Here is a 23196-nt window from a genome sequence, read left to right as displayed (position 1 = left end):
CTGCCCCGCGGCCAGATGTTTCAGCCCTGGGGGACGGCTTCAAACAGCCATCTCGACGCCGTCGGCCTCGCCCTTGGTGACCGCCTTGCCGGTCTTCTTGATGACGGCCAGGACATCCTCGTAGGAAACAGAGGGCTCGGTAATGACCTGGGCGGTTTGCGCATCGAGGCTGACCTCGAACGACTTGACGCCTGCATTCAGAGAGTCAGTCAGCATGGCCACCTCTCTCAATGCTCAGGCGGGGAGACGACAAAAAAAAAAAAAAAAAAAAAAAAGACACAACGAAGAACCAAGGCATTCGTACCATCCAGCTTCTTGAGCACACGCTCGACGGCACCGGAGCAGCCGCCGCAGCTCATCTTGATGTTGAAGTTGTATGTGTGGTCTGCCATGGTGGCTGGCTGGTCGTAATCTCGGCTATGTCTCGAGCGCAAAAGGAGCTCCAACCCTGGCGCGAGATCGGTCTCGGAGTCTGTCTCTTGTCTAACAAGCGCAGGAAGAGGCTAGCGGGCAGACTTCTCTCTCCTTCTCTCGTCTTCTCTCTCGTCTTGTTTGGTCCTGTCGAAGGGGGGGAGGTTTTGTATCGCGAGCAGGGCGGCGGCGGAGTGGCGCAAAAAAGAAACGAGCCAAGTGACTCCGGCCACTGCAGCGCTGACTACGGAGTACTGCGGCCGCGTCCTGGTGACGGTGATACCACTGCTGGGGGACTAGCTGCGACGGCTGGCGACCTGCTGACCTCTGCTGCTCGATCTAGGTAGCCAACTATCCTGCGTCCTGCGTCCTGCGTCCTGCGTCTTGTATCTTCAATTTCTCTTGTCGTTCTCGCTCGCCCAAACCAAAAAAGCAACCAAAAAAGCCTCGCGATGACGTCCTGGCTTAGTCAGCAGGGCTTATCTCGCTCGCCCACCTGAAACACCGCGAGAGGCGAAAAAAGCGACCAGCCAGGAGGACGAACGCTCGCCCGTCTTGCGCTCGTCTGTTCTCTGTTCTCTGCTCTCTGCTCTCTGCTCTCTGCTCTCTGCTGCTGGGCTGCAGGTTCATGCTGCAAGACAACCGGCAGACCAGGCAACTCTCCCCCCCTCCAGGACAGACACGATGGCCTGTCCTGACGACGTCGACGCGCACAGCACCGCTCCAGCGCCCGTCTCTATACCCGGAGACCGCCCCCAGGACATCGAGATGGCCGCAGACGACTCAGCCGCCAGACATGCCCTTCCTCCCCGTCTCGCAGCGCGGTTCAACCGGGTCTCCGCCACCTACAGACGTGCCTCCTTACCCTCCATCTCCCGTCGCAACTCGGCCTCGTCGATACACTCGAATCTGACGGTCCACGGAGCTCCCCATGGCGACCCCATGGCCCCCCATATCCGTCGAAACCTGATACTGGAATCTCGCAAGGCTCGTCTGGCAGACAGGGCCGCTCACGTCGAGAAGGTCAGGCTGCGTGCGGCCCTGGCGAAGAACGGCACCAAAACCGCAGCGATCAAGGAGGAGAGAGCCCGGGCTGCGCAGAAGACCCGGGAGAGACTGCTGGCTGATATCACAGCAAAGTGTGAGGAAGAGGTTCGCCGCGCAAAGAAGAAGGCAGAGGACACCGAAGAGAGAAAGGCAGCCCAGCGTGCCAGACTCCGTCTTGAGATGGTCGAGAAGTTCGCCGAGGCTGAAAGACGCAGACAGCTCTACCAGGAGACCCCCCGTCGACGCCGTACTTCTAGCATCCCGACTGTCCCGGCTGCGCCGGCTGCGGAAGGGATAAGGGTCACCAGCCCTGGTGGCGGCCATACCAAGCCAGCAGCCATAAGACTCACCCCGTCTGCGGCCGCCCATGTTATCCAAAGGGTATGGAGAAACCATCGCTCACGAGTCCTGGTTGGAAAGTACCTGGGGCTGAATCTCACTCTCGAAAGGATCGGGTTACTAGGCTTCGAGAGGACCGGAGCTCTGGTGGCCAGTGAGACCACTCTTGATGTGACCGCGGCCATGCTTCGGCTCTGCGGCCTGCAGGATACCCAGGGAGGTGCTCTCGGCGAAAGAGGTGCCGTCCGCATCTTTCTCAGCAGTTACGTCATTGCAGCCTTTCCAGAGCACGTCCTGAGCAGCGATGGGGAGCAGGAACAGGACCTGATCGCCAAAGCCAGGGAGCTGCTTGTTATCTTTCAAAACCTGCTTGATAAGATCGCAGTACGTGGCTTGACCAACGTCTCGTTGTCTCCCAACATGCTCTCCTTGTCAGAGGCCTACAATATGTTTGTCTCTGCCTTCCACGCCTGGAAATCTCGTGATTCCACCGTGCTCATCGAGATCATGGTTGCTCAGTTTACAGAGCTTGAGCTCATCTGGCAGACGGTCAAGAATGATCGGGCAGGAGGTGTTGCAGATGACTACCAGCAAGGCATCCGGTACAACCAGACCTTGCTCCTTGCGAGGCTGAAACGCCTCGTTGGATCCGAGAAGGCTATGAAACTGATCAAAAAGTCCCTGAAGAAAGCCAAAAGCACTAAACAGGCCAATGTAGCCACCGAGAATACCATCCCCAGGGCGGTCGACAAACCGTCGGCTTCGGCCGAGGCACTGACGGAGTCATCGAAGCCACCGTTCGAAGAAATGCTTCACTACGCAACCGCTAACTTACCAGAATCCCGCCTCGAGGAAGAATCAATCTCTCCCCAGGACCGGCTAACTAGGGTTCTGACTGCTCTCCCTAACAACCGAACACTAGTCCACGAACTCCTGATCAACAGAGACTACCGCATCGAACAGGACCACTATACCCGAGTCCGTCGACAGATCATGAATCATGTTTGTGATATAATGAGAAGAGAAGTTGCCGCTGGCTACGGCACAAAGTGGACTGTTGCTTTAGCCACAGTCATCCAAGACAGACTACTACGTTTCCTCAAGCAGGGAAATTCATTGCATAATCTGATTACCGAAGTACTTGATCCTGCCCATATTGAAAAACAGTGCAATTCAGGCACCTTTTCATATGACACCTTCTTTGATTTTATGGGGAATATCCTTTCAAAACTGTGTGCTCCATTTCGAGATGCCGTTGTTGAAGAGTTTGCAAAGGACAAGTCGGGAGACGAAATCGACCGTCTTTCACGGCTGATGGGGATAATCGATCTACTCTCACTGGATCACACCAACTTCATGCTCCAGGTGGTGTCGCCCCAGTTAATCGAAGAAGCACCCCAATACGAACAACGGATGTTTGAAAGGGATCTACAGAATGGGTCCATTACACTTGACAGTACTAGAGAGTTCTGGAAGTCAAATCTTAGCATGTTTGGTGCTACCGACTCACAGCCAATCATGGGGAAGATCTACGCTCAGGGAATGGTTGATCTTGTGCTGAGCAACACAATCACTTCCCAAAGACGTATTCCTGAGACTCTCCATGCTGACTATGCTAGGCTTGGACAGCTCCGATCTCAAGGCTTCAAGATTGCCGCAACTGCTTCAATATTGCTTACTGCAAAAAATCTCCTGAAACGCGATGTGCGATCTCAATGGAAGAGCGAGGCAGATCGGATTTTATCCCTAGACTGGCATGATATCAAGGCTGAGCGTATTCAATCAATCATCGACTCCACTCATCCGATGCCCACAGCGGCCAGGTCCCAGCTCTTGAGCACAATAAAGCGTGTGGTTGGCCCAGCTCTGGTCGCAGCAAATGCAGCGTCTGCGCTTGCGCCTCCTAGTTTATCCGTCACCACAACATTCCAGTCTTTCACTGTTAGGCCGTCCCCCAGCCCATCAGACGCTGGCTCTGATGCCTCGGGCAACCCCGCATCCTTCACAGATCCGGTGGCTCGACTCATGCTTACTAGACTTCGATCTCATATTCTAGCTCGTTTGAGTGCCACAAACACCAGAGAACGAGTGAAGATGACCACCACTGCAAGCCAAGGACTTGCCAGTGCCGGAATGCCTGAGTTTGTTAGTGAAGTGGGCAAAATCGTGGAAACTCTTGACAAAGTCCGTGAGGTTGACTGGTTGTGTCATGGACTTGTCCACGAGAAGATCTGGCATGAGATCTCCTCCAGTGCCTGACGGGACTACTTTCTCTCTCTCTTTCACTTTCTTCTGCTTGGATATTTCCTACATTCCTTTCCCCTTTTTTTCCTTATGTCCTCTAAACCCATTTCTTTTGGCCTAGACACAAGGAGTTGTATTTTTAGTGTCGTTTGGTTCAAGGTCATATATATCATCCCGAATGGCTGCGAAGCTATAACTATACTAACCCTCTGCTAATTACTACACCTGTGTGGCTTTTCCTATCAAGTCTCCCTATTGGCCCAGGCCCAGAGATTGTTTTCATTTCTCTCCTTTTCTCTCTCTTAACTATATAGCAAATTGCTGAACATGGTCGATATCAACCTATATGATTGTAAAATCGTGATTATGTAATAACTGGCTAAGAAGGTTGATGTCACATGTTGCTTAACTATTTTTAAGCGTGAGGTCGTACCTTGGTCAAATTAGTTAACAGCTTTCAAGGGGCATTCAAGAAGAGTAGCAAGATAAACCCCAACGGAACAACACAGCACCAGGGCTTGATCGATATCCGCTTGCTGCGCAAAAGCTAGAGAGTTGAGTGTCCTTGGACACAAGAAGTCTTTATGGAATACTCTACCTAAACCGTCATGGATGCGACCCGGATGTGGAATGGGGAGAATGGTCGCAAAACACCGTGATATCCTCTTTGCATGTGTGGGTGGCTTTGTCGCATGGGGAGTCATAACAAGCTGGTATCCATTGATACGCTTTATCGGATACTCGTTTCTATTAGGGGCAGCCGCTACTTTGACCTCTCTCGTTGTGATTCTCATCATTAGTGTTAAGCGTCCTTGTTACGGCTCCGGCTCTTCGAGACTATGTGGCCAACCCGTGGCCTTCCTATCTCCCGATAACTGGAAGCAAGATTTGGAAGACTACAAAGACAACACCAGCTACCAACCTACGCCCCTTTATCCGCAGTCGTTTATCGTTTCCGCGGCGCTGGATGAGTTGTTGAATTTAATCAGGAGGGATTTCATTGAGACCTGGTACCAGCACATCAGCAGCAACCCCGGTTTTGCTGACGAGATTGATTCTATAGTGAGGGAAACAGTTGGGCGCATAAGAGATTGGCTGTCGAAAGAGGATTTCGTGGAAATATTTGTCGCGAGGATCGTTCCTATCTTCACCAGCCATTTGAAAGACGTCGACCTCGCAGAACGAGCCGTGAGAGGCAGAAATCTGAACCATGGAGTGACGGAATCTGAGGAGCTGGAGATAGCGATTGCTGCTAGATATCGAGAAGGGAATCTTCATCCGGCTGCTGCGAGATCTTCGCCAGACGTGGCGCATGTGCAACAGGAACACTTGCGAAAGATCGTAGTGGCTCTTTTGCCCACAATTCTACCTGAAAGCCAAGCAAACAGTAGGGCGGTGTTAGTTCTCATCCGAGAAATTATAGCATGCGCCATTTTATTTCCTTTAATTGGCGTCCTCGCGGATCCGGATACATGGAACCAGCTGATGGAAGCCTATGGCCGAACAGCCCTCCAGGACCGCAAAACCGTCAGGAGACTACGTGAGGCACTAGATCAACATGCCTTACCTCTAGCAAAGTCCAAACAAGGACTCATGTTCCCAAAACTAGGTCCAAATGACTCCGAAAGGGAATTTGAACGTTTCGTGAGGGGCATCCGTCGGTGTAATAACTTATCTGACGCGAGGAGATTTAGGAACAATGTTGCCAGCCAACTCAAGCGTGAAACAATGTTTGATGGACACGATCCAATTTATATCCGGCGTCTAGAAACAGCAAAGAGGGCTTTGGACCAGAAAGTTGCAAAGCTATCCACTCCAAACGGTGCCGGAAATGCCCATCCATCCATGTCGGATCAGGCATACCAAAACGCTCCGAGGCCGCAGGACATCTCCTTGGTCGATGTTCTGCATAATGCGGCGGGCCTGTCGTATTTCATGGAATATATGGACCGTCTGGGCCTCATGTCCTTGGTTCAATTTTGGCTAGTGGTAGATGGATTCAGAAACCCGCTAGAGAACGATGTGGGAGATGATTTGACATCTGCACCTTCGTCTTGGACCACTGCAGACAGGAATGACATGATTTTGATAAGTGAGAACCACTTGTCAAAACCGGAGCTGAAAGTTGATGAAGAATCTCAGAAGACTGTTAAAAGCTTCATTTTAGCTGGTAAGCGGGCGACGCCAGAGCAATACTGGAAGGCAAGGAAGGCGGTTCTAGCAGCTCAGTCAACAGTCCTCGAGAGCATGAAGTCCAAGTATTATCCCGGGTTCAAGAAATCAGACCTCTATTACAAGTACCTGGCTTCAGATGAGGCAGCTGCTACGACCAGTATTGCATCCCCTTATAAACAACCAAATAAGCCAACCCTGGCCCGGTCTCACACCTCAGGGAATTACCCACCATCCGGGGTATCTTCACCCATGCTTCGAACCGACTCTCAGTCTAGCACAAAACAAGAATTGCGCCGGAAACATTCACTATTCAGCTCTGAGACACTTGATACTGGGCGACCTGCAGACCCTGACCACTTACCACTTTTTGGTGACGATGTTGAGCCAGAAAACCTAGAGTCATCCACCTACAGTCTTGGTAAAGATTCTCAAAGCGGAGAGGCAGAGGTGCAAGAAAAAAAGATCCTGGAAAATATGGAGGCTGCTCTCAATGATATCATCTCGGACACCCCAAATGACTTCAAGGCCGATGGCCCAAGGAGTAGCTTACCATCACCGTCGCCCAGAGCCTCGATTGATATGGGCCGTATGGACGGGCAGGCAGCCGAGAAGGGGAAACCCAGCATATCGTCTCTGGGCCTGGTTAATACATCTTCACGTATTGGAGTTTTTACCGACGATGATTTATTTCCTGATCAAGAAAAATTCATTGAAGATGAATATGCAGATCCAGACGTGCCTGAACCCGATATACCCATAGAAGAAGAAATTCATGAGGCAGCACCGGGAGACTTGGGCCTTACAGAAGCAATATCCGCTTTGACAGCCGATATAGAGAAGCTTGTTTCGCAGGAGTCCGTGATTGACTCCCTCACCAGAAAAGCTGAATTGACAAACAACGTGGCTGAACTGCGTATTTTAGGGAAATCCAAATCTAGCTTAAGAAGGGAGATTAGGCGTAAAGAAATGCAGAGGCAGCAGTACATCGTGCAAGAAAGCGATAACAGTTTATACGGACGGTCGACCGTTCAGATTCCGTCAATCCTTCTCGACAAAGAGCCAGATGGCCGCGAGTATGCTTTATGTGAGTTGTATCTTGCTTGTTAGTATTGTAATAGCTCGCCCCTTCTGACTTGTAGCTCCTTTTCTTTTTTAGATGTGATTGAAGTGAAGCGACAGGCGGGTGAACAGATGCCGGTGGCATCATGGGCAGTTCCTCGAAGATACAGCGAGTTTCACGAGTTACACCAACGGCTTCGAGCAAGATATCCTTCCGTGAGGAACCTTGAGTTTCCACGACGGCGTATGGTAATGAAGCTCCACAAAGATGTCCTCAACAAGCGTCGAGTTGCATTGGAAGCATACCTGAAGCAGATCCTGCTTCTACCTGATGTATGCGGCAGCCATGATCTCCGTGCATTCTTGTCTCAGCGAGCGATTGCACCTACTCGAGAAGAGTCTGGGGATGGGGAAACTAGGGATATAGTCACTCGGCTTTATAATTCGGTGGCGGACGGTATGGATGATTTCCTTGGAAACATCGCTGTGCTTGACCAGCTCTCTACAGCTGGACAGAACCTCATTTCTGCTGCAACGAACCAGCTGAGTGCCTCTCAAGCTGCAGGACTGGGCCTTGATGAGGCTACCACTTCGGCAGAAGCAGAGGCGGAGCTAAACGCATTTGAAGACCGAGAGCTAGAACCCTTTATCAAGCCAATCTGTGATATATTCCTGGAGATATTTGAGCTGACAAGAGGTAACAACTGGCTTCGTGGAAGGGCGGCTGTTGTTGTGCTGCACCAGCTGCTCGGGGGAACGATCGAGCGTAAAGTACGAGAGAACGTTAAGTCACTGCTACAAGATTCGTCTTTACTACACTATATTGGGCTTATAAGGGATACCATGTGGCCGGACGGGAAGCTTTGTGGGGTCAAGGTTCGGACAAGCTCGGAGAAGATGAAGAGCCGGACAGAAGCGGGTGTGATGTTAGCTACGTTGATACCAGAAATGGCAGCGGGTGTCGCTGGACGGGCAAATGCACAGGCTGCTGCCAGACGGATATTTTCTACGCTGAACAATCCACGGCTGAACCTACATCTTGTTTATACCATACTTGATGAGATTCTTCTCATTTTAAATGGGAGATGAAATGTGTGTTATAAATATACGTGTGTATCAACAGACCGTTTAAGAGGGAGACTAAAAGTGGGAAGAGAAGTATCATAGAAAGAAGAGAGTTTCGAATTAACTCAATACGATGACTTGACGCCCCTTGTGACAGAGAGTATCTAATGCCAGTTTGCTAGCCATACATAATGAAGACGACCCATGAATCACGATGAATCACGAATAACGGCGACAGCTGAATTAATTGGGGGAGCACAGCTCCTACTCGGCGGCGGCACCCTTCTTTTTGCTCTTCTTGGGTGGTGGTGCGCCTTCCTTCTTTTGATGTACAATGAGTCTTGTCCATGACTCCTCTTTGTCCCACTCGAATCCAGCTAGGATGGGGTTATCTAGTTCGTCATCGGCCTAGAAAGAGGGTTTAACAACAGATCTCTCATACGGGTGGCTAGAAGCTTACCTTCTTTCTGAATTGCTTGTAGATAGCATCGAGGGCATCCTTGATAGTTACGCCCTTGAGATTTCGGGCAGTGACCTCAAGGCCAAGTGGGAAGTGTAGGTCAATCTTCTTGACGGGGGGTGTGGTGAGGAACTTCTTGAGGGCATCCTTGTCCTCCAGGGACGAAGGTGAGGTGTTGAGCTTCCTGTATGTCTTGGTCAGCACCACGCGGGCCACCCGTACATAGTATAGCTATCAACTTTTAAATGCACACAAAGAAAGATGACCTTCTTACCAGTTGAGCTTCTGTGTTTCTATGGCTATTTGGAGCTCGATCCCTTTTTCTTCTGCACGGTTGAAGCAGAGAAACATAAGCAACGCTATCCCTGGACCTAGGGGGTGGATGTGTTATGGAAGATGGGTGACATACCTAGGTCTTTGATGTTCATGACATCAGGGTTTGCACCCTTCTTCGTCGTCTCTTTCTTCTTGCTCTCTGCTGACGGGGGAAGGCCGGCAACGGCGGAGTCGACCTTGGTGAGGGTAGCCATGATGGATAGAGGGATCGAGATAGGGAGAGGTAGAGATCGTGCTGGAGTTGAATGCCTGGCCCGGCTATATGTTAGTGATGGAACGAGGCCACGAAACCAACGCTCGGGGCAGAGAAGAGAGAGAGAGAGAGACGGCTGGATGATACCAATGGAGGCCTTGTGCGGTGCTGTAATTGAGGCGAGCCTGAGAGGACGCGATGCTGTGACGTTGAGAGTGTTGTCGTTGTCGTTGGCGTTGTTGTAGCTGCTGTGCTGGCAGAGCAGGAAGAAGAAGAAGAAGAAGACAAGGAGAAGAGGCAGAAAGGGGAGAAAGCGGGGTAGTTTATATACAAAGCAGCTACGCAACCGGCCGTCCGAAAGGGGAAAGGGAGCAGGCCGGTACCTCAGCAGGACCTCGCGCTGCCGCCAGCCGCCGCCGCTGGCGCAAAGTACCGCGCAAGTACCGCGCAGGTCACGCTCTTGCCTGGGGGGACGCCGGCCGCAAAGTCACCTGAGCTGGCGTCACACCATCCGGAGCTTAAGCATGCCTAGGCCGTCGCTGGGGGTAGGCCTACCTGGGTGCCTATAAGTTGTCTTGATAGTCTTGCGCTGCCTTGCTCCGGGGGAACGCGGCCTTGTCTCTCCTGCAGCCGGTCTCACCCAACATCTGCACCCGGCCCCGTTTGATACGACGCCCAAGTTAGGCTACGCATCGTGCTCGCAGCCATCGCCCGTCGTGATGGCTAGCTACAGCTTGCTCCCTGCCTTTGGGGGGGCAGCTCCTCGCGCATGGCCTGATCTGTGGCATGATGCTGCCTCTCGCCCTCGCTCGCCCTGCCGCTGCATAATTAGCTGTCGTCTGTTATGATGCCATGATGGAGCAGGGATGCGCAGATTACATAAGTAGCGGCATGCACCCCGCATCCCGCTTGCCCCGAAGCGGAAATTCGGCGGACGACCCGGTGGAGCGCTCCACCTTTTGTCCGCTTCGAGCTTCACGTGATTTAAAGATGACTAAATGATTATTTAATATGGAATCACGTGGTAAATTAGTCAGCTTTGCGTAATCCTCGAGCTTCTTTTTTTCTTTCTCCCTTCGACGTTGAAGTTGGAATGACATACAAAACAGTCTAAATCTCAGCTGCAGCTCAGTTGGTTGAACGCGCTGCACCGAGGGAAGGAGGATTCCGGCTCTGCCTACTACTAGTGCTTTGCATTGGGCTTCGTTTACCGGCGCGTTCTTTGTTCCCTTTCCTTCCGAGACCTAGAGTGTTTTGATTTTTGATTTCCTCTTACGATACGCTACAATGACGGGCCTGTTTGGCAACATCTCCTCGAATACTACCGCAGCGACCTCCACAACAACGGGCGATATCTCAAAAGACGTAGCCCTGGTTGCACCGCCAGAGGATAGCATTTCAGACCTAGCCTTCTCCAGCCAGAGCGACCACCTAGCCGTTGCATCATGGGACAAGAAAGTGCGCATCTACGAGATCAATGAGCAGGGGATGAGCGAAGGAAAGGCCATGTTCGAACATCAGGCACCCGTTCTTAATTGCTGCTGGTCCCCGGTACGTTCTGGAGGGTAACCCGCCGTTCAAGGCATATATATCCAGCTGTACATACTAACCGTTCCCTTAGGATGGCTCAAAAGTGGTCGGTGTCGGAGTAGACAAAGCTGCCCGTATGCTTGACCTTCAGGGTAACCCTACCACTCCTGTCCAGGTCGCTGCTCATGACGCGCCCATCCGAAGCTGCTGCATGATTCAAAACCCGGGAAACTCGGCTCAGCCGCTCCTCGTCACTGGCTCGTGGGATAAAACCGTTAAATACTGGGACCTAAGGCAGTCTACCCCAATTGGGACTCTACAGTGCCAGGAGAGAGTCTACTCCATGGACGTTAGCAAAACTCTACTTGTTGTTGCGACGGCCGACAGGTATATCAACATCATCGACCTCAATCAACCAACGAATATCTACAAAGTCATGCAGTCTCCACTCAAGTGGCAGACACGGGTTGTGAGCTGCTTTACCGATGGAACCGGGTTCGCTATAGGAAGTATCGAAGGCCGATGCGCCATTCAATATGTTGAGGAAAAAGACTCGAGCTCGAATTTCAGCTTCAAATGCCACCGTGAAACTCCCCAGGGCCAATCAAACGTGAGCAACGTTTATTCTGTCAACTCTATTGCTTTCCATCCTCAACACGGCACATTCAGCACTGCTGGGAGTGACGGAACCTTCCACTTCTGGGATAAAGACGCAAAACATCGTCTCAAGGGTTATCCATCCGTCGGAGGCACCATATCCACCTCAACATTCAACAGAAACGGTAATATTTTTGCGTACGCCGTTAGCTATGACTGGAGCAAAGGTTATACTGGCAACACCCCCCAGACATTAAACAAAGTCATGATGCACCCAGTCACGCCGGAGGAAGTAAAACCAAGAGCAACATCGGCAAATGCACGAAGGAACAGATAATCCCATTTTGTTTGCTTTCATACTTCTCCCTCAAGCATCCCCCTTTGACCGTGATCTCACCTACATACTCCGTAGTTTCCCCCTCTGTTCTAATGAAAATGACGAACATCATGTACCTCTCTTGTAAAGCGCAAAAACATCAAACCAACATCCCTATGATAATTACAACTACTTCTACCTTACTGATCTCGGAAACAAGACTTGGGGTGCATTTACACATGTCCTTTAAAGAAACGTCTAATAATAGACTGGTCTGACTTGCTATAAGCTAGAAACTAAAAAAAGATTTCTAATCCATCTGCTGCTCAGGACGTTGGTAATGTCACCTGAGAAACACCCTCAGCAACCTCCTCCACGGCCTTGTCGCCAGTTGAAGCTGCTACAGCATCCGCTCCATCCTTGGTTGACGCCTCTACAGGGCCTTCACTACTGGTAGCTTCGTTAGTTTTGGATTTCTGCTGCTTCTTCTTGGTCTTTGCAGCCTTCTTTGCCGCCTGCTTTGCCTTCTCTTCCTCCTTTTTCTGTCGCTCAGCTTGAGACCCGCCAAACATTTCCCTCCACTCGTCGGCCTTTTTGACATCGATGTTGCTGAAAAGGTACTTCGCCTTACCAACGCGGTGGCCAGGCTTGATAGCTGTAGGCTTCCACCCATCTTTGATGTCATCGAGGCTTGGTATTAGCCCAGCCGGGGCGTTCAACTGGTCAAGGATAGAAGCGGAAGTCGCAGGGAGATATGGACAGAATACGCTCGAACAAAGATGAATCAAATTGACCACAATGCCAACTACCGCTGCGGCACGTTCCGGTTCATTCGCAATAAGTGAATTATCAAGCTTATTAGCCTGGATTAGGCCATTTCCTGCCTCGGCAATCTTCATGGCTGTAACAATGCCAGCACGCAGGTGAACCCCTTCCATTTCATTGATGTATTGGCGTAGAAGGCTGGTTACTTCCTCAAGAGCTGGATAGAAAGGCTCAGAGACAGTGAATTCCGGGATAACGGAGCTGTATGCCTTTGGACTAGCAACCAGCTTAACAACTCGGTTAACCAGGTTACCAAGTTTCGCAAGTAACTCTCCGTTATTACTGTCGATAAAAGACTTCCATTCAAATTGTGTATCTCCGGTTTCTGGGCGATTCTTAAGTAGGTAGTATCTCCACACATCTGATGAGACTCCTGTTTCCTTTGCATTATTGCCGAAAACTCCAATCCCACGAGATTTGCTGAATTTGCCGCCTTCATAATTGAGATATTCAGTTGTACTTAGATGGTGTAGCATCGTCCACTTGTCTTTAGTACCCAGCTGACATCCTGGGAATATAACAGCATGGAATGGCACGTTATCCTTCCCGAGAAACTGGTACAACTGGACATCTTCTGGGTTCCTCCACCATTTCTCCCATTCAGAGGTATAGTTGGCAGTAATAGAAGGGTATCCAATACAAGCCTCAAACCAAACGTACAGGACCTTCCTCTCAAATCCATCTAGTGGCACGGGCACACCCCATTTCAAATCGCGTGTGATCCCGCGAGGTTGAAGGCCTTCCTTTAGCCACGACCCAGTGATAACACGGCTATTCTTTGGCCAGTCTCCCTTTTCAAACGCAGTGGCTGCCCAATTCTCAATATCAGGCTGGAGCTTGTCCAGAAGGAGAAAGATATGCTTCGTCTTTCGACGAATTGGGGTGGCGCCATCGACCTTGCAGCGTGGGTTTATCAGATCAAAGGGATCAAGCAGGTGCTGGCACTTGTCGCATTGGTCACCTCGGGCGTCATCATAATGGCAGCGAGGGCATTCACCCTCAACAAAACGGTCGGCAAGGAATGAGTCATGCTTTTCACAAAAGGGTTGTTCCGTGGTTTTCTCTTCTAGATATCCATGTTCATAGAGTCTTTTGAAGATACTTTGGGATATCTCAGTGTGGGCTTTTGTTGGCGTGCGGCCAAATATGTCGAATCCTATATTGAACCACGAATAGACTTCCTGGTGTATTTTGTTATACTTTGAGCAGAGCTCTTCGGGGGTGACGCCTTCTTCCAAAGCCTTGGTTTCGGTCGCAGTGCCGTACTCGTCCGTCCCACAGACGTAAAGTGTTGGCCTGCCGCATGCTTTATTATACCTATGTAAAGACTCCTTGTGTTAGTAGCCGCCGGGTGAAATTCCCTCCCAAAATGCTCACGCGGATTTCTGACCTTGAAAACACATCGGCGCTCAAAACGGAGCCAACAATGTTACCAAGATGCGGGACGTTGTTCACATAGGGCAAGGCACTTGTGATGAGGATGTTCCTTTTCCCCTGCTGGGGTAGGATCTTCGCTGTTGGCTCCATAGTCGAGTTCGAGTTGCCGTGAGAGAAGTGGGAGAGATGAAATTTAGTGGGGGGTGGGAGGTGTTTTTTTAACTCGTTATCGATGAGGCTCAAGCGTAGAAGTCAAAGGATTGGCGCTTGTGACTAACAATTGACCGGTTAACTAGTTAGTTAACTAACCCACAAACGCCTCCAAGACAGCTCTTTTTTCCGTGACAACGAGCTGTGCATGGCAGGTCTGACACATGGAAATGGATAATGGCCATTTTCTCGATGATATCCTTGGCCTCGAAGACGAGTTTTACGCTGAAGGCTACCGGCTAGGGACGCTTGATGGGACAAAGGCGGGCTTCAACGAAGGCAGCGTCTTCGCCATCGAAAAGACCTTTGAAAAGTTCCAGGTCATAGGGAAGCTCTACGGGAAAGGGATAATATGGGCGAAGCGGTTACCAAACCAGCCGGAAATTGTGAAAAGCAGCACCGTCCAGCCGCCCCATACGGGCAGCGATGAGACCCGGGACAGTGTGTTGTTGAGTGGTGATGCTAAGTTGGGCGAGCTGGAGGCACACCCTATACCTGCGCAGGATCTGCCGGCCCTTCCCAGCAACCCGCGACTAGAGAAACACATCGCGACCTTCCTTTCGCTGGTGAACCCCCTCACATTATCTATGGAGAACAATGAAGAAGCTGTGGCCGACTTTGACAATCGATTGAAAAGGGCTGCGGCAAAAGCGAGGATCATCGAGAGGATGCTCGGCGAACCAAGCGAGCATACTGCTGAGCGCTCTGCGGGAGCCAGCAACATCGAAGATATCAACTCACTGCCAGTTCATCTCACTGGTAGCCAGCAAACTCGAAACTCCGCCCCCGTGGTTCAGCTTTGATCAAATCTGGGACTCGGTTCTTGCTGGGAAGGGCTGTCTTCCATTTCTCTCCCGTTCTACTTGACTGAGTGCCTTCAGACATAAAACGCACTGGCAAAATGCTCACGACTTTGGCCATAAATCGCTGGTTAATAGAATGCCATTAATTAATTTCAAGAATTTAACTACTAGACTGTTAAATGCCTTAACTAGGTAAAATTATGAATAATTGTTAACATAACTAGCCAACATTAGTTAGTCAGGTAACAAGCTAACTAACTAGTTAACTAATTTACTACCAAAAAACTAGCTACTTAACTTACCCACTTGAACAATCTTTCCTATGAGAAGCATCTCTCGATACTTCTGCCTTTCTATGTTTTCTCTATCTTTAGAAAAGCAGTTTCAACATGCCTATCAAAATTTCCCACCTTGCAGACCTCGCGCCGCCGCCGCAAGAGAGGTTGTGGCATTCATGCCCCCACCCCCAGCTCCCAATTGTTGCGACTTGTGGCGCGGATAAAATTATTCGCATCTACTCTCTCCTAAATTTCACGTTAATCTCCTCAATAACTGGCGGCCATAAGCGGAGCGTCCGCTGCTCGGCGTGGAAACCCGGCTCTGGTGAAGAAATTGTTCTTGCAACTGCAAGTTTTGACGCAACTGTCGGTATATGGAAACGGTGGGAGCGGCTTCAACCCACCTCTACCAGTGTGTCCCAGGACCCGGAGGCAGACGACGACGGAGAGGATGTACTCTCTGCTACTGGGGATGAAAGTGAAGACAAAGACGACTGGACGTTTGCTGTTGTACTTGATGGACATGACAGTGAGGTGAAGGCTGTCTCCTGGTCATCCTCTGGCTCTCTCCTTGCAACATGTTCTCGTGACAAATCAATATGGATATGGGAAGACCTAGAAGATGGCGAGAGTAACTTTGAAACTATTGCAGTTCTGCAGGACCATCAGGGTGACGTTAAGTGTGTTTCCTGGCATCCAGACGAGGATCGCCTCGCTAGTGGTGGCTACGATAACACCGTTCGACTATGGAAGGAAGATATAGATGACTGGAGCCAAGTTGCCTGCCTTAATGGCCACGAAGGTACTGTGTGGTCGGTTGATTGGGAAAGATCAGCACCCTCTGGAACAAGTACAAACGATATACCAGGCATGTCATCCATCTCCCGCTGTGAGGAAACATTACAGCCGAGAACAGATACCGGTCGGCATGAACCACGGCTTGTGTCTTGTTCAGACGACAAGACTGTCCGTATTTGGAAGAGATTATCAGATCCAGTAATATCAACACCCCAGACCTTGGACAACAGTATACGCGGCACAATACGACCCAACTCCATCGAAGAGATGTGGGTTCAAGAAAACATTTTGCCGAATGAGCATGATATGTCAATCTACTCCGTTGCCTGGAGCAAGGTTACCGGCCTTCTTGCATCTACTGGCGCGGATGGAAAGATAGTAATATATCAAGAACGCCGAAAGCTGGATCGCCACTCTGGTGGTGAGTTGGGTGTAAATGCAGCTGAATCTCAGAGAGACACTACCCTTACGGACGAACAACAGCATCCAGGCAAGTGTAGCAAGGAGACGGAATGGTGTATTCTATCTACAATAGAGGCAGCGCACGGCGTAAACGAAATAAACCATATATGCTGGGCAACGAGAGGAGGCCTGAAGGCAGATTCACCAATACAGGAGATACTCTTAACCACAGGAGATAATGGCATTGTAAAGGCCTGGATATTAAAAACGGGTTAATATTAATTAGTTAATAAATAGTTATTGAAAATATTAACTATTAACTAAATCTAATTAACTATAACGACTACAGGATTATGCAATCAAAATGTGTCACTGGAGTTTAAAACAATCTATATTTGATAGCGAAATAATTATTAAAGGAAGTATGAGCAGACAGCATTGAAGTTCTCAGTTTATACTATTTAACTATAACTTGATTAATGGTTATTCCATTGCCGTTTAGCTATGGTGTATGATCACGTTTAATCATATACACTAGTTAGCCCTTTATTAGTAGTTACCTTAAATTGCTGTCTTACACTGCTTTAACTGATAATTTGAACCCTGACGTCCTTATAGACGCGAGATCATGTCACAAGCTTATCCTTGTCCCATAACTAGTTATGACTTCGGTCACAACACCGCAGGGAATGTTGTAACGGATCTCCAAATCAGCAGTTCAAGCTTATACGGTTGAATATCAACACCTGGACAAATCTAATACCCTGGGACTTTGTCCAAGGCCTTTTCCTCTTACCTTCATCTCACGCAGGACTCGAACACCAGTTGACACCCAGGTCATGTTTCCAGGTAGTTACTAAGCTCAGTTGACTAGTTATATAACTAGCTAATCATCTTACTTTTAATCCAGTCCCCCGATTCCCCTCAACACACGGACCAGGACAAGCCCAACATTATATATTTCAAATTGTATGAAGTTGGAGACATGGGGGAAGGGACGACAGAGCAAAGAGAAAGGTTCTTAGCGGGAGTGCCTGAAGATACCAATAAATACCGAAATTCAGGGCTAGAGGACGCTGAAATGAAAGTCTATGGGGAACACAGGAGCCCATATGTTATCTTCATAGATGTCCCTCAGTCTGAAGTCGACAAGATCGATAGCAAACATCTGGGGAGGCTTGACTACCAACGTTTCTTACAAATAATGGTTGTGAAAATGCCCACCGTCCCACATGAAGAAGCTCTCAGCCGCTTCAGTAACCTCGTTACCTTAAAAGCGGATAGGATACAGGTTGGGAGCCTTACCCGGTACAGGGGCATCACCACAACCAGGTCGAGAGAAAGAGAAAAGGAAGCAGATGCATCTTAGTCCCCTCGTTGGCCACCCCCGGCCGATCGAAACAATGGCCAACAGTGAAACTGGAAGTGGGCTATTGCGAATCACGATAGAGATTCAAGCATGACGTGGCATGGTGGCTTTATGGCTCAAATGGGGATGTTTTAATGGCCCTATCAATTGACATAAACAAAAACAACTGGTAGTATTAATATTACCTCATGAGAACGGGACATGATGCCTGCTGATATCATCCAAACCTAGATCCCAAAGTGGTAGAAGAGACGAAGATATTTCGGGGCAAAATGGCCAGCCCGGAAGAGTAGAGGGTGTTGACTTGGTTATACCTTTCTGAGCCATGTTGCTTCGTTCGCCCAACATGATCCAGGGAGAAAGTGATTTTATTTTTTTACCACAAAGGAGCTCCTACAACTGACCGAAGCTGTGCGGGAAGATATGGATAATGGTAAGTGATAAGGAGACAATAAAAATTTCTTCCCGTCAGAAAATAATTAACATGAATATTAATGGCAGGCGGGGATTTAACGTTGTAGAAACATTGGTAGCGCTGAAATAAAAACAATGTAATTTCGTAGGGAGCTTTTCTCTCATTTCTCTAGATCTCTGTCGGTTTTTTAAAGCCACCGAGTTTAAACAAACAGTACGAAGCGTTCTATATACATGCTGATGGAATCTGAGGCTTATCAACAGTAAAGGAGAGATTCTAATAGAGCTTATTAGGTTTCCAGAAGTGCGATGGTTCAAAGTTTGGATCTTCAATGTCAGTTTGTATATTTTGGTCACCAGGGGTGGCTGCATCTGTTGACTGTGATTGAGAAAGCGTCCTCAGCCGGGAGGGTGGCGTACATAGAAAATCCCTGTCAGGCTCAGACGGAGTCCTCAAACTTTGAGTTTCACCATCCAGCAGATGTATTGAGCTATCTCTCCTAGAAGATAGAGTGTCTAGGTCTATCGTTTCAGACGGAGGGTTCTTTGGTAAATTAAAAGGCGGCGGGGAGCCATAAAGACGATACTGACGGCTGAATGTAGATGAATAGCTGGGTAATTGCAATGAAGGGACTTTTAGTGGTGTACTAGGACCCGGTGCGAGTGTTAGGTTGGAGCTTTGACATGTGAGCCTTTTCTGGCTACGCTCGTTCAAAGAACGTTGGACATTATCGACGGCCGCCTCACAGTCTGAAGGATAAGAACCACGGCGAGATGGGTATTGTCGTAGGCGTGGTATTGTAAGATAACTGGTATAATCACAACCAGATGGGAAACCATAAATAGCTGGGCGAGGTATATCCTCAACACTTGGCCAAGGGCGATTTATTTTGCCCAAGCTGCCCCGCCTCTTGTGCTCTGTATCCTTTGATGAAGGAAGAAGTTCTTCAGGAAACCTTGGAGATAAGAGTATATTCGCCCCCCCTTTACTGGCCCTTCCGGAACGGTAACATTGCCTCCAGGATGGCTCTTGGGTCAAGGTCTCCCTTGAATTTGAATGTTGATTATGGTGCGGTTGGGCTTGCAGGCAAGCAGCGCTGGGAGGGTGGGAAGACGGGGGTATATTGGTCTGATATGGTATTGGGGATGTTTCTGCCGCTTTTCGAAGCAAGCCTTCGAGAGAGTATGACTTTGGTGAGTGATGTGTTTCAGTGTGTTCAAAAGTGTTAGAAACGTATGCGTTATGAAACAGCATATCTTGCACTTTTGAGTTCATTTGGGAGGAGCCCGCGCTGATAGAACGTCTAAGCTGTCTGGAAATGCCGCCTGTCTGGCAGGGTTCTTTGGGATCGCTTGATGAGATTTTTGAGTTTGTCTTGGACCACGTATAGTATGTAGTAGACTGCTCACTTCCGGCAACATTACTCCCAGCCTCTGATAAGGCCCTTTTCCTGCTAGAATTGGGGTTTCGATGTCTTTTTTTGCTCCAATTAGTGGGAGAAACAGAGTGTTCAGGATCCGCTATTGAACATGGTGATGCTTTATTTTTTACGAATATCGGCAACTCTAGATCACAGGGGTTCTTTAACTGCTTACAGACAGGACGCTGTGGGCTTTTCGGCTGCGAAGGTGAAAAATACTTGGAGATAGTGTTCTGCTGACTTGGATGAAACGGATTCCTCTTGTCCAAATCTGCGCAGTGGGGTATCGAGTCATGGCGAGACTTTGAGTGAGAAGATAGGAAGTTAAGCTCGGGGAAAGAGAGATCTGGAACTGCTGATGGCAATTAGTAGTTAGATAGTAATAAGACAGGAAGGGTGGGGATATCTCACGTTCATTTCGTATAACCGGAGACGAAGCTCGGCCGCGTCTAAAGAGGCCACCAGCAGCTACGCTAAGCTTCCCGAGTGCATTAGCAATGTAACTACCACCACTTAGGTGGCTATTATCCGTACCGTAAGCCGCTCTTGAGAAATATTTGGAGGTTTAAATTTATCTTTGATGCCTGTGGTTCCGGATCTCCGGCCAGATTCCAGCCGTTTTATCTGACGATGGGTCTTGCTTGGTCTTCGCGCTGTTCTAGGCTCGTACCGATCTTCCCTCGTCTTACGCCTAGGCTGGCGCTGGTATCGTGGGCTTTTGCCCAGTCTGTTAGGTCTAGGGCTACTGTGAACGCCCATCTTTGCCGGTTTGCCCAGGCTAATATTATTCTGAGATTGGGATATCAAAGGTTGGCAAATTAGAGTTGACCTGGGTATATGTGAGCTTGTCAACTCAAACAAGAGAATAGCAGGTCAAGGCCGTAAGCACAAGGTTGATTCGAGTACCTGGGGCGATATTGGGCTGGTGTCTGCAAGAGTATGCGACTGAGTGATGGGCAACTTAGTTGTCACAGGCCAAGTGATAAGGTTAAAAACCCAAAAAGGGTAATTCAACGTCCTCTCAGAGGGGCAGCTTCCTCTCTGAACGGATATTGAGTGTCAATCAGCGGGATCTTATTATCTCTAAGACCGATAGTTAAGGACCTTACAATCTCCATCATTGGGTACTTCCCTCAATTAACTAGACGGATGGGTCCTAAGATGGAAAACATGTAGATTTAATCGTATCTCTTGGGCTTGTGGTGCAGTTGTCCAGGTTGCTTAAATGGGAGGGACTTCAATGTTAACTGTATCTCATTTAAACCGCTATGAAATATAGCACTATCAAAGAAGCTTCCAAGATTAGAAATACGAGAGGCTAGCAGGGCTCTTTTCTCCAAGCATCAACACCAATTTAGCCAAGGTGAGTATTTAGATACGCGAAACTCAGTGACAAAGGACCATTGCTTCACCGCTTGTTGTCCTGACAAGTTCGTAACATCATGTTTTGTCCTTCAAGCCTTGCGACCTGAAGTTTGAGTTCGTCCCGTTCCCTGAGGGCATCCGCCAGCTGTTTCTCCAGGCTACAGATTCGATCTTCCTTTCTTTTGCGAAATCTGCGAGCAGCCATGGTATTACGGTGCCGTTTCTCGTTGGCGATTTCCTCTGTAGAACGACTATCATCATCTACACGTGGCCGTTTACGGTTGCTGTTTGACTTGGTGGTTGAGCTTGAAGATGATTCGGGGCTGAGACCAATTTCGGGAACAGTGGTGCTCGAAAATTCGGGTCTTGATAGTGGAGTACGGGCCGAATTCCTTGTTGTTATTGTTGGGACATTATTCACATCACGAAAAGAGTCCCCGGCATCACCGGCTATGTGGATATCAAGGAGGTATGGATCAGAGTCTTTCATGGAGTGTAAGGAGCCGTTCTTAGATACTGGCGTTTGAATGGGACTATGATCGATGGATGGTGTAAGGATCTGACTCTGGGAATTGCTTAGATCGAGTTCCTCGGTAGAAAGCAGTGCTTGCAACGGGTCGTCGTAAAGTTCCCAACTCTGTGATGACAGGTCTAGGATATTTTGTCCTGTAGAAAGAGGGTATTGATCCTGGGCAAGGTATGTTGTATGATCTGGAAAGAAAGCGGCAAAATGGTCTGGTGACGGGAAAGGGGAAGAAGAATCCGCAATCGGCGGAGCAAGCGAGGAAGAAGTAGGCGGAAAAGGCGAAAAATGGCTGCTGATACTTGTTGACGAGGATAAGGAAGGATGACTGAATAACGACTGAGAATGATTAGGCGCGCAGGTACCGAGCTGGTCGCAATCACGACGGCCACTTGGTAGCGGAGACGAGGCACGGCTGGAAGAATCCGAGGGTCTGACGAACGCAGCCGGCTGATGCACAAGCAGTGGCCGACATGACGAGATGGTGGAGGGTTAACGGAGTTCTATCAAGGTGTAGCTGAGGTTCACAGCGCTTGGAGAGCCACGACGTGAAGACAGCAGCAGAGCAGGAGGCGAGGACAGCGATGGGCGTCCGGCTTCTGGCCCTTATATAGCATAAAGATAGTCGCCCTCGGGTCGCAAAAGGTACGGCTGAGCTAAGCGGCTTAGTCATACCCTTAACGGGCCAGAGGGGCATCGAGCGGATGAGAGCCAATAAAATAAAGGCGTTTGACCCACTAGCAGGGACGGTAATATTGGCATAAACATCACAGCCAATAGGAGCTGCCTAAAATGAGTCATTCTTGCTCACTGTGAGAAAAGTTCGAGATGCCGAAGGGGCGAGACGACAAGGAGGAAACCTAGCCTTGTTTGTGTTTAGACGAGATGACGATCAGCAACGCTTTTCAGCCCTGAAGACAGACGGGGAAAACAGATGGAGGAGGCATTGGGGGGGTTTCTGACGATGTCGACAAGCTTTGACTCCTTCATGACAGCTGGGAGTTCAGATCGGCAAATATGATATCTTCATTGCCCATGATGGATAGGATAGATAACTAGTTTGGATGAGCGATGGGATTCTCGGGATGCTTACTTACTCTCTAGCTCTCGAGGTTTGACCGAGGCGAGGACTCTCCATCGGCTTTTGGCGATGCGACATGCATCCGCCCAACTTGACCTGGGCTACGGCATATATATATACATATATACAGCTACATCTGGACTGGGAGTTGAAGAAACCGCTATGCCATGGACGATTACGCTAGAAGGCTCAGAATTACTCACTCTTACTCTTGCCAGGTTAGCAGCCTCGAAGGAGAGGGATTTGCAGGAGAACTGTGATGGCCAAGACATGGGTAAACGGCGTATGGATAGATGTCTATAACTGTACGCCCCTAACTAACATGTCCGTAAGCCCCTTCGCCAGACAACTGACTGCCGACTATGTATGTTAACAGGGCTAACTGAACTGGGTGACAGACAATTGCCCTACCACTTCCCTTTCAAGTCAGGGCATAATACGGAGTATCCCTTCTCTGGCTGACCTCCCCAGAGACATCCCAGATGTAACTCAAAAGGTGCTGAAACAGCCAACTACGCAGCCAACTAATAATTTACAGGCTGGTTAACTAACTGGGCA

General features: G+C 49.3%; 10 protein-coding genes across 10 annotated transcripts; 5 read left to right on the top strand and 5 right to left on the bottom strand.

Annotated features, from left to right (window-relative positions):
* Positions 1-39: 39 nt before the first annotated feature.
* TRV_00706 (uncharacterized protein) lies at positions 40-216 on the bottom strand (the record flags this gene model as incomplete). The annotated part of the gene is made up of 1 exon (XM_003025081.1): positions 40-216. The coding sequence occupies one exon, from the start codon at positions 214-216 to the stop codon at positions 40-42; it is 177 nt and encodes a 58-aa protein (XP_003025127.1).
* A 203-nt stretch (positions 217-419) lies between these two features.
* Positions 420-4056, top strand: TRV_00705 (uncharacterized protein; the record flags this gene model as incomplete). The annotated part of the gene is made up of 2 exons (XM_003025080.1): positions 420-754; positions 888-4056. The coding sequence occupies 2 exons, from the start codon at positions 420-422 to the stop codon at positions 4054-4056; spliced, it is 3504 nt and encodes a 1167-aa protein (XP_003025126.1).
* A 624-nt stretch (positions 4057-4680) lies between these two features.
* TRV_00704 (uncharacterized protein) lies at positions 4681-8364 on the top strand (the record flags this gene model as incomplete). Its single annotated transcript, XM_003025079.1, has 2 exons — positions 4681-7300; positions 7373-8364. 2 exons carry the CDS (start codon positions 4681-4683, stop codon positions 8362-8364), a joined length of 3612 nt encoding a protein of 1203 aa, XP_003025125.1.
* Positions 8365-8604: 240 nt separating this feature from the next.
* Positions 8605-9330, bottom strand: TRV_00703 (uncharacterized protein; the record flags this gene model as incomplete). Its single annotated transcript, XM_003025078.1, has 4 exons — positions 8605-8748; positions 8801-8984; positions 9075-9159; positions 9210-9330. 4 exons carry the CDS (start codon positions 9328-9330, stop codon positions 8605-8607), a joined length of 534 nt encoding a protein of 177 aa, XP_003025124.1.
* A 1286-nt stretch (positions 9331-10616) lies between these two features.
* Positions 10617-11793, top strand: TRV_00702 (uncharacterized protein; the record flags this gene model as incomplete). The annotated part of the gene is made up of 2 exons (XM_003025077.1): positions 10617-10880; positions 10951-11793. 2 exons carry the CDS (start codon positions 10617-10619, stop codon positions 11791-11793), a joined length of 1107 nt encoding a protein of 368 aa, XP_003025123.1.
* Positions 11794-12098: 305 nt separating this feature from the next.
* On the bottom strand, positions 12099-14124 carry TRV_00701 (uncharacterized protein; the record flags this gene model as incomplete). Its single annotated transcript, XM_003025076.1, has 2 exons — positions 12099-13914; positions 13988-14124. The coding sequence occupies 2 exons, from the start codon at positions 14122-14124 to the stop codon at positions 12099-12101; spliced, it is 1953 nt and encodes a 650-aa protein (XP_003025122.1).
* Positions 14125-14354: 230 nt separating this feature from the next.
* TRV_00700 (uncharacterized protein) lies at positions 14355-14987 on the top strand (the record flags this gene model as incomplete). Its single annotated transcript, XM_003025075.1, has 1 exon — positions 14355-14987. One exon carries the CDS (start codon positions 14355-14357, stop codon positions 14985-14987), a length of 633 nt encoding a protein of 210 aa, XP_003025121.1.
* Positions 14988-15376: 389 nt separating this feature from the next.
* TRV_00699 (uncharacterized protein) lies at positions 15377-16741 on the top strand (the record flags this gene model as incomplete). Its single annotated transcript, XM_003025074.1, has 1 exon — positions 15377-16741. The coding sequence occupies one exon, from the start codon at positions 15377-15379 to the stop codon at positions 16739-16741; it is 1365 nt and encodes a 454-aa protein (XP_003025120.1).
* Positions 16742-18525: 1784 nt separating this feature from the next.
* On the bottom strand, positions 18526-19964 carry TRV_00698 (uncharacterized protein; the record flags this gene model as incomplete). Its single annotated transcript, XM_003025073.1, has 2 exons — positions 18526-19769; positions 19889-19964. The coding sequence occupies 2 exons, from the start codon at positions 19962-19964 to the stop codon at positions 18526-18528; spliced, it is 1320 nt and encodes a 439-aa protein (XP_003025119.1).
* Positions 19965-21077: 1113 nt separating this feature from the next.
* On the bottom strand, positions 21078-21896 carry TRV_00697 (bZIP transcription factor JlbA/IDI-4; the record flags this gene model as incomplete). Its single annotated transcript, XM_003025072.1, has 1 exon — positions 21078-21896. A coding segment is annotated over one exon (819 nt), but the record flags the coding sequence as incomplete, so codon positions are not given.
* Positions 21897-23196: the final 1300 nt, after the last annotated feature.

The sequence above is a fragment of the Trichophyton verrucosum genome (assembly GCF_000151505.1).
Source record: "Trichophyton verrucosum HKI 0517 chromosome Unknown contig00079_25.r1.exp, whole genome shotgun sequence".
Taxonomy (NCBI): Eukaryota; Fungi; Ascomycota; class Eurotiomycetes; order Onygenales; family Arthrodermataceae; genus Trichophyton; species Trichophyton verrucosum.
The sequence above is the reverse complement of the archived record's forward strand: the minus strand, read 5'-3'. Positions and strand labels throughout refer to the sequence as shown.